Here is a 19,847-nt window from a genome sequence, read left to right on the forward strand (position 1 = left end):
TTGTCATCTCCGGCGATCCCTTCATCTCCGACGAATTTCCGGAGAATCATTCCGGTCAGCACCGCCGTCTAATAACTCCAGCGATCTACTTCGACGAACCAGTATCCAATCAAATTTGATTGGTAATCATCACCGCCGTCGAAAAACTCCAGCGAATTATTCCGGCATCGTTTTTGGATACGGTACGGGCCAGTGGCCCTTATCCGTTCTAAGCTGACCGTCAAGGGACGCATATGGGAATCGTATGGATTTGATAGGCGGCGATCCAAGAGATGGTGGCGGTTTGATACGGTACGGGCTTTGCCCTTTATGCCGGCGCCGGCGTCGTGGTTGTCTCGCTGGAGAAAAAGGAAGAGGAGGTAGTGGCGGCGACTGTATCACCGGACAAGAAGAAGCATGTGGTGACCGGCGGCTGTATCGCCAGAAAAGAAGAAGAAGACGGTGGCCGGAAAAAAGAAGAAGGAGATAATAGGGGAGAAAGAGGATTAATCTCATCCATTGATAAAGATAAATCAAAGGCCAAGATTTGGTCCTTGGGTTTCACCAAAAATTAAGGTTTCTTCTGAACAATCCTTGTTTAAATATAACCTATTTTGTCCCGAACTTATTTTTGAAAGTTAAATAATAGTAGACCATTGACTTAGAGTCTATATGAAAAATAAGCTCCTAAAAAGTAAGGTAAGTAGTCTATATTATAGTATGTTAAATTTCATTAGTTCTCGTAAAAAGGTTGTTTATCTCTTTTTTCAGGAAAAAAAAAAAAATTTCTTGTAACACTCCACCAAGGCGGAATCATGGGGTATCACAAGAAAAGCACAACACGATATGGAAATTATATAGAGTAAGTCTAAATGCATAAAAATGATCAAGTAATCCATACAAACCATTCAATAATGCAAGTATTCGGATCACACATAAGCATAACCCCTAATTCGGGAAATGAATCACGGATCCAAGAAGTCAAAGTCCAAGTCTAGCATGATCAAGCAATCAACCATCCAATACGTCTATGAGCTAACTTGTTCACCTGAAAAGTGTACTAACACGCGTCAACATAAAGTTGGTGAGTTCGTAGGGGCAAGTAATAGGAAACAAGTGTGTCAGGATAACAACCGTTAACGATATACGAGGATTAGAATACCTAATCACGTCCAAGGAAACCCTAAAAGGTTTCACGTTATCACAAGTTAATACAAGTCAACGTCCACGTTCAATAATCGTCCGTACATATATTATCGTCCAATAATCGTCCACATATATAATATCGTCCAATAATCGTCCATATGCGGGTTAAACAACCCGTAATCCACGGTTATGATCATGCCGGGTGTGGATTCGTCAATCCACCGTCCACGTCCATATATATATATAGAATAAACTTTTTAACAAAATATTATTATAATGTGGCAATGATCATACCAGGTGTGGATTCGTCAATCCACCGTCCACATCCACGTCCATACATATATAATATATAAATGTATATAGTATAACGTCCAACAGTATACAATAACGACTTTCATCACATATACACGTCCATTAACACGTATCACAACATAACGTCCTACATCACATATAACGTCCATTAACAAGCACTACAACATAACGTCTCGAATCATATCATAATGTATCTAGTTAACGACCACAACATGTATTCATAACGAAAGCAAAATCAACCAAGTGATAAGTCAGTACGTCCATAGAACAATCAATCGGTTAGTCAACGATCAAACAAGTTTGTACATTTTTCAGCCCCGAATCTCAATTGAGTAGGGGGTTACGAAACTCACCTTTGCCAAGCAATAACATGTTAAGATCATGCTATGAATGTCCAACGATCGTCAAAGTCCACAACCTAACAATATATGTCACAATACAAGCCATGGTCAATACTAGTTATACTATACCACAATTTCCCCTCAAGATGTTTTATAAGTCATTTGAGAACGTTTAAATGACAAATGAAGAGTTTTGGTTAGACACGGTTCAATGACTTAACTAAAATTTGACGTGAAAATCAAAGTGTTTAGAATTATGTTTAATCAGTTTTGTTGACCTTAGAATGTTAATATAAGGCTAATAAACAAGTTTTAGATCATCAAAAGCCGACCGATACCCGAACGAAAAAGTTGAGAAGAGAACAGAAATAGTGCGGCCGCTTGCACGGTCGGCCGTACGAGCGTCTGCAGTATGAGAAAACTGGGCATGTAGCACGGCCACAAGCAAGGTGCGTCTGTCTGAGAGGCCGTGCTTGACCTGACGAATTTTGACACAAAATCGACTAACTTAGTAGTCAGATCGAAGCTCAATCTTTTGACAAAACTAATTACAAGTATAAATAAGCATAAACATCAATTCGTAACACAAACCCACTTCCAAAATCACAAATCCCTCTTTGAAACCCTAGTTTTGACCTAAATGCTCAAGAACACTAATTTTGACTAAAACTTGTAAATAGCTAGTAATCCAAGACTTGTATCTACATAAACAAGTAGTTTGAAGATGAAAAACACTTACCAAAGTTCCTTGGACAATCAAATTCGGATTAGAGACTTTGAAGATGAAAAACTCCCTAAATGAAATTGGAAATCTTGAATCTTTGAAGATATATTTTTGTTATTGTACAAGTTACTAGTTAATTTGCTTATTATGATGATGAAGCAATCTGAAAATTAAAGGAGAAAAGAGGAAGAAATGATGATAAGGGTGTTCTTGGATAATAGAGAGAAGGAAGAGAGAAAGAGTGAGTAGAGAGAGAAGAGGGTGTGAGAAATGAGGGGAAGAAAGGAGGGAGGGAAGATTTTGTTCCCCACTAACACTCTCGCGACTAGTTCCAATTTTTCCCGACAATTTATTCGTTTAGTTAAAACTTTTAACTTGAGTATTGTTCAAGTATTTTGTTGACATAATGTCACATACTTTTAAATTACGCTTTTAATGACTATTCACATGCCTAGTTTTTCATTACAAAACTTCGTTTACTTCAATTTGTCAAATTTTCGTTTTACGAGTTCACTAGAGTTGACCGGTCAAAATGACGGGTGTTACAATTTTGGTGGAAGAGTTAGGGATAGGGTCAGGGGTAAAAATGGCAAATGTTACATAAATAAATAGCGAAAGTCAATGGGTCAGTCCAAATGGGTCAATGGGTCCACCCGATTATGTTTTCTAGAAAATTAATAAATCGTCTTACGTCACAAGTAAATTCACACGACCAACAAGTCTCGTCTAGCGTATTATACGTTATTAAACCATCAAATGAAGCTTCAATTATATCAACTAACTAAATTGGCTAGTCCTTAACATGCTTAAGTCCACGAGTAAAGTAAATGGAATTCCATAAATCATGAAACTTACATTGCATATAGCCACACTTATACACGTCAACTTACAAGTCAAATAAGTCAAATTAGGCAAATGTTACATTTCTTTAACGTCATTTTATAATTTTAAGCTCTATTTTCAACTACGTTATTTGACAAATGTGTCAAACAAAAAAAAATAAAGAATAAATAATGCAAATTTTAACTTTAGTTTAATTAAATATTAGCTCCAACTTTCAGCTACTATACCAATTCTAATTTCCAACAAGTTTGATTTTATCAATTTTTTATTTTTGCCGACAATATATTATGGTTACTTTTTTATTTGTGTATTTCAGAAAGTAGCTATTCACATGTCAGATACTGCATTTCCTTATCAAATGACTTGGATTTTGAAACTCCTTTTGTTGAGATAAGATATAAATCATCTTTTGCATTGCTTTTCTTTTCTTTGTTTCTTGCCTAAGTTATTAGTAAATTCATGCACTTTTAGAATGATGTGTTGTTTTTTAAAATTTTTTTTCAAGTGATTCCCATTTGCTATTGACAATCGTTTCATTATATATATATATATATATATAATATATATATATATATTTCATACGTGAGATGTTCTTATCTCAATTTTAAATTAATTCTAGCAATTAGTTAGCTAGCTAGCTAGGTATTTTTTTTTTCTAGGTATTTTTTTTTAACCTTAAAAAAACATCTTCCAAATTGAATTATGTACAAATAATAAAATTAATAACATGTTAGGACTTAATATTACTAAAAGAATACATTAGATATTTGAAAAGAAAAAGGTGACCATGCATATATACTTTGATTAAAGATCATGTTACCCAATTACTGTGAAGAATATAAGCCTGATTTCGTACACCCGGGTTTATTATATTCGTGAAAACATATTAATAATCATAGATAATTAGTTGAAGTTTGTGTGGAGTAAGAATCTTGGAAATAATTAAATGGCCATGAATATTGTTTGGAAGTTGCTAATGATGGTTGTCTTCTTCAACCAAGGTTTCCCTCAGGAGCAGGTATATATATATATATATATATATATATACATATACATATATAGTACAGGCTTTTGTCTCTTGGGTGACAGTTTAGGGTTCGATCCCTGGCATAGGTGCTTCTAGGAGATCATTGAAGGTACTTTAACAGTAAATAAGTAAACATTTCCGCTCAAAAAAAACCCTATTATATGCCCCTAAATATTGTTAACAATTTTAAATATCTCTATTCCTGTAACAATTTTAAACATGTTCCATACTTTACGCGGGAAATATTTTATCATTTTTTTACACAAGTGTTTGTTTTGAGACCTGTATTTTCATTGCCGCATCTTGAGAGCACTCATCTAGTCTAGTATGTACGTGTGTGTATATATATATATATATATCAGCACGTGTAAGATATTCATATTAGTATTATTTTTCTTTACTGTATATTAGTACTATATAGGCAACCGGCCTCAAATATATTTTGCTGATCATATTGTTGTGCATGGCCGGTGTTACAGATTCCAGCTCAAGCCAAAAGTGAGGAAGATGGGAAACTGATCGCTGTTGCTACTTCAAAACCGGATGTTGTAAATATCGGGTCCATTTTGACTTTGGATTCGATTATAGGGAAAGTTGCAAAAATTGCTTTAGAGGCTGCAGTAGAAAGTGTGAATACTGATCCAACTATTCTTAATGGAACCAAACTGAAGCTAACCATTCATAACTCAGATTTTGGTAGCTTTCTCAGTGTTATAGATGGTATATATGTCTTTAATATGTTTATTGTTTCGATTTGGGTTGACTCACATATGACCTTCGTTTATCATCATATTTTGTCATGTGTTGATAGAAATTAAATTATGATTGGGTAGTGATAAACTCACATCACATTCTAACAATTTTTGGCTTTAAACAGTTGTACATTGTGTTGTAACCGGCCTGTTTACAAGGACAGTTCTTTATTGATGAACTTAGGTTCATGGACTTATGTTAGATTGGAAATTTTTTTGTCAAACATATGGAATATTATCTTTGGACACATGTTATCCAAAGGTTTGGACCTAAGTAAATTATAAATAAACATTTTGAAGTATTTGAAGTCAATGATTATAATTCGATACACTTGATTTACATTCCTGGATCCGTCACTAACCATTTATTCTTCATTTTGTTGCCGCAGCTATACAGTTAATGGAGAGTGAATCTGTGGCAATAATAGGTCCACAATCTTCGGTGTTGGCTCATATGATATCTAATGTCGCGAACGAGCTGCAAGTACCACTATTATCATTCACAGCCACGGACCCCACATTATTCTCTCGTCAGAATGAGTTCTTTGTCCTAACAACTCACAGTGATCTTTTCCAAATGGCTGCAATTGCAGACCTAGTTGAGTACTATGGATGGAGACAAGTGGCAGCTGTTTACATAGACGATGATCATGGAAGAAATGGAATAACTTCATTAGCCGATCAATTATCTGCTAAAAGATGCAAAATCTCCCACAGGGCGCCTATTAAACCCAAAGCAACACATGAAGACATAAAGGACGTTTTGCTTCAAGTGGCTTTTATGGAATCCAGAATTTTTGTTGTTCATACTTATGCTAATATGGGGTTAGAGATACTTGAAGTTGCTCAATATATTGGTATGATGGATAGTGGATACGTGTGGATCACAACGGATTGGCTATCAACGGTCATGGACATAAGCTCGCCACTTCCTAAGAGATCAATATCTGCTATGCAAGGAGTTATTACTTTGAGGTCATACAGAAAAGATTCATTTATTAGTACAAAGTTTGAAACCAAGTGGGAAAACTTGACGACGTTGGGTCTGAGTATGTATTCTCAGTATGCATACGACACTATTTGGCTACTTGCGCATGCTCTTGACAAATTCTTTAATCAAGGTGCAAACATTTCCTTCTCAAAGTATTTCAAAATGAAAGACTCAAAAGGCAGATCCTTCAATCTTGATTCTCTGAGAATATTTAATGGAGGGAAAGTGTTGCTTGAAAATATCTTAAAAGTCAAAATGAATGGAACAACAGGACCAATTCAGTTCACATCTGATAAAAACCTTGCTTTTCCGGCATTTGAAGTTATTAACGTGATTGGTACAGGGTTGAGGAGAGTTGGGTATTGGTCAAACTCTTCGGGTCTATCAACATCTCCTCCAAAAAATGTTGACACAAACCGATCCAGATCATCTCAGACGTTACATAATGTAATTTGGCCTGGTGAAACCTTTGAAACGCCTCTTGGAAGGGTTTTTTCACCGAATGGAGATCATTTGAAAATTGGAGTTCCACATCGGGTAAGTTTTGTAGAGTTTGTGAAAGAAGTTAAGAAAAATGATACATACGTAGGATACTGCATTGATGTGTTTCATTCAGCAATAAACCTCCTGCCATATGCGGTCCCATATAAGTTCTATTCATATGGAGATGGTCATGACGACCCAAGTTACACCAATCTCATAAGCGCAGTAAATGATGGTGTGAGTGTTCCTTAAAGTTCTTAATTCTTCAACAGAAAAAAGTTATTATATTGTTCTGAGTCCTTTCATTAATAACTATAGGTCTATGATGCTGCAATAGGGGAGATTGCTATCATCACAAATCGGACACGAATGGCAGATTTTACTCAGCCATTTATCGAATCAGGACTAGTTGTGGTGGCACCGGTGAGGAAACTAAACTCTGGACATTGGGCTTTTCTCAGACCGTTCACTGGTACACTGTGGTGTACTACCGGGATCTTTTTTCTAGTTGTGGGATCAGTTATTTGGATGCTGGAACATCGTAAAAATGATCAATTCCGTGGCCCTCCTAAGCAACAAATCACAACAACCCTATCGTAAGTCACTGGGCACTATAACTGGCTTTGATGTATATGATGCGTAATGTGCATAATTACTTTTCTAACACATGGTGTTCTGTTTTTTGGCGAGCAGATTTATCTTTTCAACCTTATTTTTCTCCCACAGTAAGTCACCATAGTTTACAGATCTAGCTATTTGATTAAAAAAAAGCATGTTAAAAACCTTGTAACTTCACCTTGATATATTGTGCAGAACAAGAAATGAGGAGCACTCTTGGTCAAATCGTATTAATTATATGGCTATTCATGGTTCTGATAATCAGCAACAGTTATACTGCAAGTCTCACCTCAATCTTAACCGTAGAGAAACTTTATTCGCCTATTGAAGGGATAGATAGTTTAATATCAAGCAAAGTACCCATTGGGTACCAACAAAATTCATTTGTTCGTGACTATCTTGTCAAAGAGCTTAAGATTTCAGAAACTAGACTTGTTCCCCTTAACTTGCCAGAAGACTATGAAAAAGCCTTATTAGATGGTCCTGGCAATGGCGGTGTTGCTGCTGTTGTAGACGAACGTCCATACATTGAACTCTTCCTTTCGACCCGCTGTGAATTTAGCATAGTTGGACAAGAATTTACCAAAAACGGATGGGGATTTGTAAGTAAAAATCTCATTTCTCTCTATACTATGCATGACTTATAGAATCACAGTAAATCTTTTTTAAGCGTCAAATTGATATGAAGTTCTTGACATCCACAACTATTTTTTTATTTCACTTTATTTTTAAAAAGAGCGGCCATTGCCATACTTCTACAAATCCTCAAGTATACTTTGCTACAATGCTTTATGACATTTGATTTTGATTTTGATCAGTATCAAGTCATAACTGCTTATAGCTACCAGCTGATGTAGTGATCTTCATAAGACTACCGAATGGTATATCATATATGTTGAGATATGTATCTATCTCTCTCAATCTTAGCTTTGGTGTTCTGTTGATAGTATACATGTTATCTGCTATCAAGTTGAAGGGCTAAATGGTACACTTTTGTGAAGATGAGGGACCAAGGCTGTTGTTGGATATTACCGTTGAGATTATTTCTTTCTTATATATACACACAATTCATCTTCTCTTAAAATATACAACACACAGCACCAAAAAAGTAGCCATTAAAATCTCTGCTCCTCCTCTCTTCAACTACACACACCTCTCTTATATTCATATATATCTATTTTTTGTATTTTATTTTAACTATTCTAGTTCATACCACTTTTGGGTATTGATTCTTGTATTGTTGAAACCCATGTTTAAACCTTTAATCTAATTGTTTACATTCTAGTTATGATTCTTGTATCTATATATCTATTATTAAGCTTTTTATCAGTACGAGCATGGTACCCGCGCAATGCAGCGGCAATAATGGGGAAGGCAGTCTGCTTTATTAGGGATGTTGGATAGTTACGTAAAGAAAAAAAAAAAGAAAAAAATCCAAAGGCAAATAAGATATTTCAAAGACAAATATTTAAGGGGGTTACTAGAGATATATGCTGTAGAGGTAGTAAAATTCAAGTCTAGTCTTTATAGTCATATAAGAAAGAAATAACTTATTTGGATTCTTGATTTGTTACAGGCATTTCAGAAGGACTCTCTTCTTGCCGTAGATATATCGAACGCCATACTGAAAATGTCCGAAAACGGAGAGTTGCAAAGGATCCACGACAAGTGGCTTACACGAAGTGCGTGCAGTTCTCAAGATGCAAAATTAACAGTGGACCAGCTCCAGTTAAAGAGCTTTGAAGGCTTGTTCTTCATATGCGGGCTAGTTTGTTTCCTAGCTCTTTTCTTATACTTGGTGCAGATTATATACGAGTACAAGAAATATAAACCCAAACCTTCAGAGCCATCCGGATGCATTCAGACGTTCGTTTCATATTTTGATGAAAAACAAGAGTCGGTTAAAGCCCGTTCCAAGAAAAGGGTTAGAGTGGAAACTTCACATAGGAGAAATGGAGATCTTTAATGGGCTAATATAGTTCCTAAAACTAGTATGCAAAATTGCAAATTTATATGAATGTCTTTAAGGACTATTCAACCAAAAAAACCGTCTAGTGTTAAGTATCTACCTTTCAAATGTCTATTGTAAATTGTCTATTGTAACTTTGATGTGGCTTTTAATTTTCATAATGCATTAGAATTTATACCCCTTTCTGTAGTCCCATGCACTTTATCATTTCTTTTACTTGCATAATAACAAAAACTTATATTTTTTAAAAAGTGTAAGTTACGTCAAGTACTTTTAATATCTTTATGCTTTAAAATAAAAACACATTTTAAACCCCAACCTCTAGTTTCTACAATGGTTTATCAGTCTCATACTTATTAACTATCAAGTTTAATCTTCTAAATTTTATTTTTTTGTACAGGACATTTTGGGCCTACTTGTAGGTTCAGAGAGTCAATATAATCATTACTGCTAGTTTCACAACACTTGAGTAATAGTTCTAAGCCATCAAACATGTGTAAAACTAATTTGCTCAAATATATTTGCTGGGTTTAAATCTGTTAATTGTTTCATTTGTATGACATTCGTGCCATTTGACTTGTTCCTTTTTAGCTAAATTATCCGAACTTACCCGTTACACCTAAATAAGATTCAAAAGTGTTTTCCCTTATTTTTATGTCCCACTTCCTATCATATTATTGCAGATTTTTACCATCATGAATCCTGAAGCGTAATTATGTCACTAATTTTTTATCCTTAATCATAAAGCATTTATCGTTACTAGCAGAAAGAGTAAATATCTGTAGAAAACTAGTCTAGATTTATCTTGGGCACTAAGAAAGATAAAAAGAACCAGTAATCAATTTTGGCTGTACTCACGTTTAATCCGATATCAGTTTTGGCTCTCCTCGTTTACTGCTTCTTATCCATTTATAATGATGTATTTTGATGCAACACTTCGTTTGCTTGTAAACCAACCACACAAAACCTGATCAGAAAACTATATGCAAAGTTTAAATTAACTGTTCCTGCACACAAAATGAAAAAATTTCGAGTTGCCATTTGGATGTCACATCAAATTTGAAGCATATGGAATCATTTTGGATCATCCAACACTAGACATGAAGTGTTAATAATTCAAACATTTGCAAAACAAAAACTTCTAACCAAGTCTAAAATTTGAAGCGAATTATTAAGTTACTTACACAATATGAAAGTAAATTATTCTACCTTAACAATGACAAGCGGCCCTCAGTAATGTAGTACAACACTTTGGAAATCCATGCGCGATCATATCTTTGTGATTAGTGACTGATCGAATATATAAAACCATCTAATTGATCAACCAAAAGCAGAGAGTCCTTATAAGAACACAGAGAGAAGAATTGATCGATTCCATCAATCTCAAGTTCAACGGCTTCTGAGTTGGGTTCGTAAATTTGAAGTTCGGCATAGTTTCTGTGATCATGCCACGTCTCCAGTATAAGCGCACCCGTCTTCCTACATCCTAGTAATGTATTTACTGTGGTATCTGGTAGGTTGAAGGTGTATAGCTTTGTAAACGATTCACTAACCCCTTGCTCCTTCATCATCCACACACACCAAACTGATAGGTCTGTCTTCAAGTCTCTATGGAATTCAAGCAAAACAAGACACTCTCGTAGCTTGGATATAGTCTCAATTCTACAAGGCTGGTTTATTAGACTATCTGGGAAATTAATCTCCTTAAATTCTTTGGCAGTCAAATCAAATGACATGATCAGAAAATGTTTCTGAAATCGACCATCTTCAGCATATCCCATATAATCATAAGCAAGCCAATAAATAAACCTATCGATAACAACCTGAGACCACCCTCTAGATAGACCATTACATAAACCTATCGATTCGCGGGGCAGATTGGTAGATAGAATACTCCAAGTCCCAGTGGTCAAAGTAAAAACTCGAACTTTCCAAGGGACACCAGTGCCATGCATACCGCCATTTAGTTGCTTCCTATAATCAATGCATTCAATCTTGAGAATAGTAGGATCAAGAGTGACAGGACAAACCCCAAAACCAATAACATCATCAATCCGATAGTTTTCATTCGGGGAATAATACATCTCTGGGACTTGAATACCAACACATTTCCCAATCGATGGATTCCAAACAACCACCATTTTTGCTCCATCAAATTCAGAGGAATCGTAATTATAGGGATATTCGTAATCACCGACAAAGCACACCAACCCCTGAGAGCTGCCGACTACAGTTGAATAGGATCCAATTCTCTTAACAAGGTCAGGAATGGTGGGAACAATATCTTGTTGGACAAAACCATTATGATCATTTTCATCATCATTATCTACAAAAAACAAATATTGGTCCTCAACAATATGATCATAATCAGGAAGAGCATACCTTAAAATGAAACGGTCGGGCTGAGGATGACGAACCGCGTATGAAACCATGAAATTGGGGCTGTCGATCAAACGCTTCCATGATTGTGAGACTGATCGGAATTGGATCAACGGCTTTGAAGGAAGCCTTTTCAAGATTTCCGCCTGAATCTCTATAGGTACATACTCTGACATCTTGATTTTGGTTATTTTGATTTTTTGGGGGGAATAGGGATGAATGGATGAATGTTGAAGGGGTTTTTGAGAGTGAGGACTGGAGACCCAAATACCCAAACCAGGGTCGTCGCTTGTTTACACTATGTTATTAAGTTTTTTTTAGGTAAGAGAAAAAAAAATCCAAAATGATTTGTATGTAAGTTCACTTCTTAGAGTTTTTTTTTTTTTTTTTTTTAATGAAAAGGAAATGTAATTATATGATTTGAAAGGATTTTTTAGTTATTTTTGTTTTAAAAGTTTTCTTCCCATATTTGAAAGGATTTGGAAAGACGTTTCTTTTTTTATTCTATCATTTCAATTTTTTTTTATTTTAACAATTCAAGAACATAGTGTTAAAATTGAGAATTTATTTGTTTTACGTAATGCAATTATGGAGTGTTTAGTGAGAATAGAAATGTAACACATAAAGAAAATAATAGGAAAAAACTGAATATTTGAAATGAAAATAGATTTTGTTATTTGTTATAAATAAAGAGCGAATATAAAAAAATAAAATTTTAATTATCAATTAATATTAACCCATATAGATCAAACAAATTGCATTTTTTTTCTATTTCTACTCATCCGCATTTCTACTTCTCCATTCTCAATTACATTCTCCGGTAAATAAGAGAAGTGTTTTTCATTCTCTTTCTTTCCATTCTACCATACCAAACACGAAAATGATGAATAAAAGCCCACTTGTATAATGTATATCTATATCTATTGTAACTCTCATGTGGCTTTTATTTTTATAATGCATTAAAATTTAGACCCCTTTCCTTAGTTTCATTTTGGTCCCTCGAGTTGGCAGGATTTTCGATTATTGCCCCTTAAGTGAATTAACTATGGAAAAAACCCTAAAGTTGGTCAAATTTTCCACTTTTCACTCGGCGACTAACAGTCGTCTATTAGCTCTATTAAGTGAGGGGCAGATTCGTCATTTCGCCATGATCTCTTATTCTTCTTCTTCCAAACTCAAGCACAAACCCAAATTTTGAAAATCACGGCGCCCAGAAAACGAAATGTCAACTGAAAAACACACACCGAGCACACACACACACACACACAATCGGAAACACACACACATCTAGATTGGAAACAAGGGTTTTTGGATTCAAAATTGCTTAAATCAGGATCGGTTTTGGCTAGATTTAGTTGGATTTGAAGTGCAATTGCTTTATTTTGTCCTTGTTTTCGATTTATAGAAGTTTTTCCAGCGAGTCAAGTTTTTCTGGCGAAGTCTAGATCGGAATTATTTTGGCTAGGGTTCATGCGCAATTGATTTCTGAGTCGACTGCAACATGTTTCGTGTTCTAATTCGAAGAAACAATAGATAAATCTAGATTTTAATTTTTCTAGTCGTGATTTTCAAATTTTCGGTAGCCGTGATTTCAGTTGACATTTCGTTTTCTGCAAAACCTGACGAATCTGAGCTTGTGTTTGAGTGTGGAAGAAAAAGAAGAAGGGACCATGCTGAAATGATGAATTTTCCGCTCATTTAACAAAGAGTGAAAAGTGAAAAATTTGAGGAACTTTAGGATTTTTTTCTGTAATTAATTCACTTGAGAGCAATAACTAAAAATCTTGTCAACTTAAAGGACCAAACATGTAATTTTCTCTTTGTTTTATTAACATTAACATATTTCTTTTCATTCCTACACAAGGAAGAACAACTCGAAATACTCGTATTATTTTAACAAGTTGTTTTGACCCCATTTATTTATATGTTTCTTTTTCCCTATCAACGGCTACCAAGTTAAAAGCTTCAACTTTTAGCTACAAATTTTAATATCAACAAGTTTAATATTATCAAAAGTTTTCAAAATTTTTTTTTTTTTTCTGACAATATATGATGGTTGCTTCTTCATTGTTTGTTTTGAAAAGTAGCTATGCATACATCGATAATGCATTTCTAGCAAATGAATGAACTTGTATTTTCAAACTTCTTTTGTTAAGATAAGATATAAATCATCTTTTACATTACTTTTTTTTCCCTTTGTTTCTTGCGTAAGTCATTAGATTCATGCACTTTTATAATGATATGTTGTTTTCTTAAAAAAAATGAAAGTGATTCCAATTTAATATTTTGACAATCCTTTTGCTAATATATTTCACATGTGAGATGTTCTTAATGTTATCTCAATTTTTAATTCTTTATAGCAATTAGCTAGCTGGCTTGCTAGGTATTTCATTATTTTTGCTAGGTTTTAAATTTTACTTATAATATATTCCAACTAGTAGAATATCCGTGCGTAACTCGGGTTATTTATATTTTTTTTAACTTGTACTTCACATTAGACAACTTAAAAATAATACCATATAAATCAAATCAACATAAATTAATCATAATATTAAAAGAAACAAAAAGTAAAATGATATATAAGCATGCAAATAATCCATGAAGTCATAAAAAATTAGGATCCAAATATAAGACAAAACTTAAAATGAGATGTTCAAACCAAATATGCAGATACTTATGAAATATGGGTTTATGTGACAAATAGTAAAGTATCTTCATTTGTCACGCCTTCCATTTGAACGTCATTAGCCCTTTCTTCATCTTTGACATCTTCAACCTTTACATCTTGATCCTTCACATCTTCATGTGTAGTTGTTGTTGTAGTTGCAGAGGTTGTTGATAAATACCCTCTTCCCCATTGAAGTTCATCCATCATTTTTTCCTCATCTTCGGTTATAGTTGGTGGCAACTCAAAGGCGTCCAAAACACAATGGTTATCATGGGAGTCAAGGTTATCAATCGTTGGCACCATTGTTTGGCCTACATTTGCGGTCACACCATTGTAGTTATTTAATCGGGATGATCACCATAGTATTTAGTGACTGTATATCTATGTGGGAAATTAGGTGCCAAACTATAACTATCAACTTTGATTCCTAAGACGACTGTTACTCCAACCAATTTACCAATGAATAATTCCTCTATCCATTGGGGATGATCACCAACACCATGTAAGTTAGAAAATGATATATTTACAACAATTTATATCATATATAGTGAAACTCTCATTAACTATTGTTGGACTTGTCTTGTAACATTAACTGACCACTTAAAGGACTCCATATAGATAAGTGTATTAACAGTAGATGATATATATTGATTTTGTAATAATGTATAATCTAACTAATATATTTTTGTTCTCATATGTTATTAACATGAAAAAGGTATTAGAATTATAACGTTTCAGTTAACGTTTGTGTATATTACATGTTGTAAATATAAAGTAAAAGACCACGATAAACTAACCTCTTCCTTAGTCATAATAAGCAACTATTCCACAGTCCATTCTAAAAGATTTGCAGCGCAGCGGTATTAAAAAGAACACAATCCATTCGCTCTGTCTTGTCCCTTACTTCTATCACCAACTTGTATCTAAATTGAAATGACATCACTAATACGAAGTAGACTAAAGAAAAAATCATTATAGTATTTGCAACTTACGTTTGACGCGGGTTCATAAGATTCTGTTGACATATTTCGCAGTAATAATGTACTCCTTTGAATTCTACTTTCTTATAACATACAGTGCATTGTGTGAATTTCCAGTGGTTATATAAGTCGAATCCAATGACCAATGCATGAATAATAAAGTTTGTTTGCTGGTAAGAAAGGTCCAAAGAAATAACATAAGTGTGTGCATGATATGTTGTAAAAATAACACTTTATATATGTTTTTGCATAACAGCAATTACCTCAGTCTTCCCAGTAGCTAAACGGTTGTAAAATCGGGAATACTTGTCCCCATTAAGTCATCTTTTTCAGTTTCGAGAGATGTAAAGATAACATGTTGAATTGGTCTATAAAAAGAGAATTATACGAATATTAGTGAGAGTAACAATGGTTAGAATTAATATGTGCTTATATAATAAAGAATTGATGCCGCTTATAACCTGCCCCTATATTTGGTGGCCTGCATAACTGGAGGATTCAAATAAAGTTTTGTTGATATTGTGGTGCTCAATTCTAGTGTACCTGAGTAGTTAAAAATAATTTCTTGTTAAAGGGTCGGTTTGAATTCAAATTATTAAAACGATTCATTTATATACAAAAACTAACCATCAAGTTTTCGAACTCTGCAGCTAAAAAATACAACCACGATATTTGTATACATTTTTGAACGGATTACATCATCTTCATAACTTAAAGCCACTTTTCCCAACAACGAAATATTAAGCGTCGTATCACTGTGGGTGTTTAGTTTTTTTATATGACCTTTGTATTTGGAACAACGTGTAGAGATTAATTAAGTTTTTAGCAACGATAACATACCTTATATCGGAGATAACAATTTTACGAAGTTGAGAATATGGTCCTTCATGGCCTCCAACACCATATTAGATAGGGGCCTACTTTAAAAGGACTCCTATGACTTCTGCATTAGATATGTCAACATATGAGTCTAAAATTTATAAAAGTTCTGTATAAATTTTAAATATAAATATGTTCACATGTGAGATACGTATCATTCTTAAGATGAGTACGGATTTTTTCGAATGCCATGAATTCAAAGACATAATGACAAAACCGATGTGGACGTATGGGGGAGACTTGTATACGGGTTGCAAATAAGAACTCATCAAATACCTCACGATATAGAGGCCTATACTTTAAGTCCTTCATAACATTCTTGAACTTATGCGTAAGGTTCACAGGACTTTTGCATGAATTGAAGATCGCTATGATGATTATTCAGCCATATGTGTTAGATATATATCGTAAATAAATAAAGTTTTGTTGATACCGCGGTCCTTAATGAGAGAACTTATAACCACTACACAATACATAAATCATATATATGAATTACTTACACGCTCGTCGACTAATATCATGTCAAGAGAAAGATTGCGGCAGGTGATGGGATTGTATGTAGTCCATAATCGTGATACATGAACATTGATTGTCCACTTATCAGACAAAGTAGTACGCAAATCACTAATGTATTGATAAAAGGAGCTCATTGTTGTTCAACCTGGGCTGCAAGAAGAGAATGAAGAGTTTAGATAAACATTATATATTTTATAGATATTGAATCAAAACTACCTTTGGTAAGACAACATTTATAAGATTATTATAATGACATTTAATAAATTTACAAATAGACAGTTAAATAACAAAAAATGGCATGACGCTTCTAAATACACAAATATGTCATGCATCAGGAACACTAAACTATACCTATAGGCAAATTATAGTACACCTCTTTATATACAACATTTTTGGTTAGATTATTAGCACACTTTTTTCTCCATTATTGTAACACCTCAACAAGGCGGAATCATGAGGGTTACATACTAAGCACAGCACAACATGGAAATTAAGTAGAGACAAGTCTAAATGCATTTAAAAGAATTGGAAATCCATACAATCAGTCAATTTCAAATACCGGATCATACAAAAATGCATAAGGAGCACATCCATCAAACGTTTACAAAATAATAGTTCAAAAGATGGTAAATGATCCTAAGCATAACCCATGAGCGAGAACTATGAATCACGGATCCACGATAAGGCCCAAGTCCAATCCTAGCATGCAAGTAAATCAATCATCATCCAATACGTCTTTGGTTAACCTGTTCACCTAAAAAGTGTACTAAAACGTGTCAACATAAAGTTGGTGAGTTCGTAGGTTTAGATAAAGAGATCAAATGTGTCGGGATGACAACCGTTAATGTTACATGAGGATTAGGATACCTAATCATGTCCACACAAATCAACACAAGTCAACGTTTAACTATAGTGGTAACCGGCACGACTTACATGATGAACAATGCATAAAATACGTTTCCTGACACGACTTACATAATGAATAATGCGTAGTAAACCGACACGACTTACATGATAAACAATGCGTAAAATACGTTCCCGGCACGACTTACATAATAAATAATGCGTAATAAACCGGCACGACTTACATGATGAACAATGCGTAATCATAACACATGCAATCACGTGAACAAGCAAAACAAGTAAGTAATCATTATCTCGTTCAACATCAAAATCAATCGTATCAACTGACAAGCATTTAACAAACCAGTACACTTTCCACCCCAAATAACGTAAACGTAGGGGCTACGAAAATCACCTTTGCCTTAAGCGTTTGTAGTAGGTGACTAAGCGGGTAAGCGGGGAGCACAACGATCACAACCTATTTCACAAGCATCAAGTCAACACAAGTACCCTAAACAATAAGGCCTACCTAGTTTACGTCATGCCATAACCCCTAAGAAAGTTTGAGTAAGTTCCCGTAACCCATAAGCTACCAACAAATCAAGTACGGAAGGTAAACCAACAAATCAACAAGACCTCCATTTTTTGCATTTACTGCTTGCATGATGTTTTCGTATACTTCTCTTTGCTGGTGGTTTAAACCAGCATATAAATTAGTAAACTGATCCCATTCTTCGGTCACATTGAGTGTTCTTTCACCAACAATTAACCAATTCCTGCCAATATCCATCAATCTATGATCAATCTGTGGGAGGGATGGAAAATCAGACAACGATTTGTTGTTACCATTCAAGATCCTCTATATCCTCTTCAAAGTGTAATTTTGTACATTCTGTTCTATAAACATCACAATTTGGTTATCCAAATGCCTACGCTCATCGTAAACAACATCTTCTGAAAGATAAGGTGTATCAATGTAAATAGAAAAAATATAAAGTGATACATAAGATCATGATTCAATGTGATGTATATACCATAAATTCTCATTTTATATATTATATATATATAGTGAACATCATATACTTACTTTAATAACCCAATGTTAAGAAAATAAAATAAGTATCTTGGTTATTTTATTAATACGTAAATTATTAAATATTTTAACTTTTAACTGCCAATGACTAATTAAGTTCTACATCGAAAAATTTGGTATAAAGGTCAAGGTTTAATGATATCACCTTTCACAATTATTTTGACATGACATGGTTAATATATAAAATGATTAAATATGACACAACATAACATTAATAGAAGACAATTGTTTATTAAATCCTTAAAAAGATGACAAGAAGTCACCTTTACATGGAATTTGAACCAAAAAAACACTTACATAGAAAACTAATACCGAAAACATAGATAGTAGCATAACTAAACCCAAAAGCTAAATAAAGAAAATGAAGTAAATGATATCTAAACATATATTCTTCATCTTCATCATCTTCCACAAAAACTCAGATTCATCCGGTTTTTAGTTTTGACTCTCACTTGATCAAAGTTGCTTGGTTTGATCCTCATTCGAATTTCATCATCCACATAAAAATGTCCTACATACACGGGTATTAAAATGTGTAAGACCAAAATGAGGAGTAAATATTAAAATCAAAGAATTACCAACTTAGGATCATCAAGGTGATCTTCATTGAGATGAATTTCATCCAATACAGCAAAATCATCGATGATTGGAAATTCATTGTCAGCTTCAAAATTCACCTATATAGCGTATATTAATATTTTTTGTAACATACATTGAATCAAAATGTGGAGTAATTTTGTGTTTATAGTACTTAATTGGTTATCACCGTCTTCGACAGGATGAATGATATCATCCAATACCACAAAATCATCCAAGATAGGAAATTCGTCATCGACATCAAGGACTAAGTCGTTAATACCATCATGGCCGAGTTATCTTCTGAATCGTCTATTACTATGACCTCATCCCACTTCCAATTCCTCGAGTTATCTTCTCGCTTTTTTTTCCCCCAATGGTGTTGTTGGTTGAGAGTGTATCGTTTGATTGCTTGTGTGAAGCCATTTATCTATTGAGTATTGGTAAATGGTGAATCTTACGAGTTGATTAATAAAATAGAAAACGGGGATGTGGGTTTATATAGGTGAGGTTCATGTAGATTGGTGTAATTTATTGGAGGAAAATTTGTACGGAATTTGACATTTAAAATTTGAAGTATCATAATTTTCTCACATTGTTACTCAAAATTACTTCTATAAGTTTCAACTTGTAAAATGAATTAGAGCACATAACTTATATTTGCTAACAATATATGTGATAAAGTCTTGTAATGTAGGAGGAGATAACATGGAAAGTCACTCGAACCA

General features: G+C 34.0%; 2 protein-coding genes across 3 annotated transcripts; one reads left to right on the top strand and one right to left on the bottom strand.

The window, feature by feature from the left end:
* The first annotated feature begins 4,878 nt into the window (after positions 1 to 4,878).
* Positions 4,879 to 9,365, top strand: LOC122602700 (glutamate receptor 3.6-like). The gene is made up of 6 exons (XM_043775286.1): positions 4,879 to 5,092; positions 5,514 to 6,835; positions 6,917 to 7,194; positions 7,292 to 7,323; positions 7,412 to 7,818; positions 8,793 to 9,365. The coding sequence occupies exons 2-6, from the start codon at positions 5,525 to 5,527 to the stop codon at positions 9,180 to 9,182; spliced, it is 2,418 nt and encodes an 805-aa protein (XP_043631221.1). The 5' UTR covers positions 4,879 to 5,092; positions 5,514 to 5,524; the 3' UTR covers positions 9,183 to 9,365.
* LOC122602702 lies at positions 8,667 to 11,857 on the bottom strand. Of its 2 annotated transcripts, none has more exons than XM_043775292.1 (3): positions 10,395 to 11,857; positions 10,044 to 10,164; positions 8,667 to 9,054 (listed from the first exon to the last, which is right to left on the bottom strand). In XM_043775292.1, exon 1 carries the CDS (start codon positions 11,738 to 11,740, stop codon positions 10,469 to 10,471), a length of 1,272 nt encoding a protein of 423 aa, XP_043631227.1. In that variant the 5' UTR covers positions 11,741 to 11,857; the 3' UTR covers positions 8,667 to 9,054; positions 10,044 to 10,164; positions 10,395 to 10,468. The 2 variants fall into 2 exon arrangements, with proteins under 2 accessions (XP_043631227.1, XP_043631228.1); XM_043775293.1 differs by having other exon boundaries at positions 10,044 to 10,192.
* Between the last annotated feature and the right edge of the window lie 7,990 nt (positions 11,858 to 19,847).

Source organism: Erigeron canadensis, chromosome 6 (assembly GCF_010389155.1).
Source record: "Erigeron canadensis isolate Cc75 chromosome 6, C_canadensis_v1, whole genome shotgun sequence".
Taxonomy (NCBI): Eukaryota; Viridiplantae; Streptophyta; class Magnoliopsida; order Asterales; family Asteraceae; genus Erigeron; species Erigeron canadensis.

What these genes read in the sequence shown, in the direction of transcription:
- LOC122602700 (XM_043775286.1), top strand. Translation starts at nt 5,525, where the DNA reads ATGGAGAGTGAATCTGTGGCAATAATAGGTCCACAATCTTCGGTGTTG. An exon ending in TAAGCGCAGTAAATGATGGT is followed by an intron (nt 6,836 to 6,916) that starts GTGAGTGTTCCT and finishes TAATAACTATAG; the next exon opens with GTCTATGATGCTGCAATAGG. An exon ending in AACCTTATTTTTCTCCCACA is followed by an intron (nt 7,324 to 7,411) that starts GTAAGTCACCAT and finishes TATATTGTGCAG; the next exon opens with AACAAGAAATGAGGAGCACT.
- LOC122602702 (XM_043775292.1), bottom strand. Translation starts at nt 11,740, where the DNA reads ATGTCAGAGTATGTACCTATAGAGATTCAGGCGGAAATCTTGAAAAGG.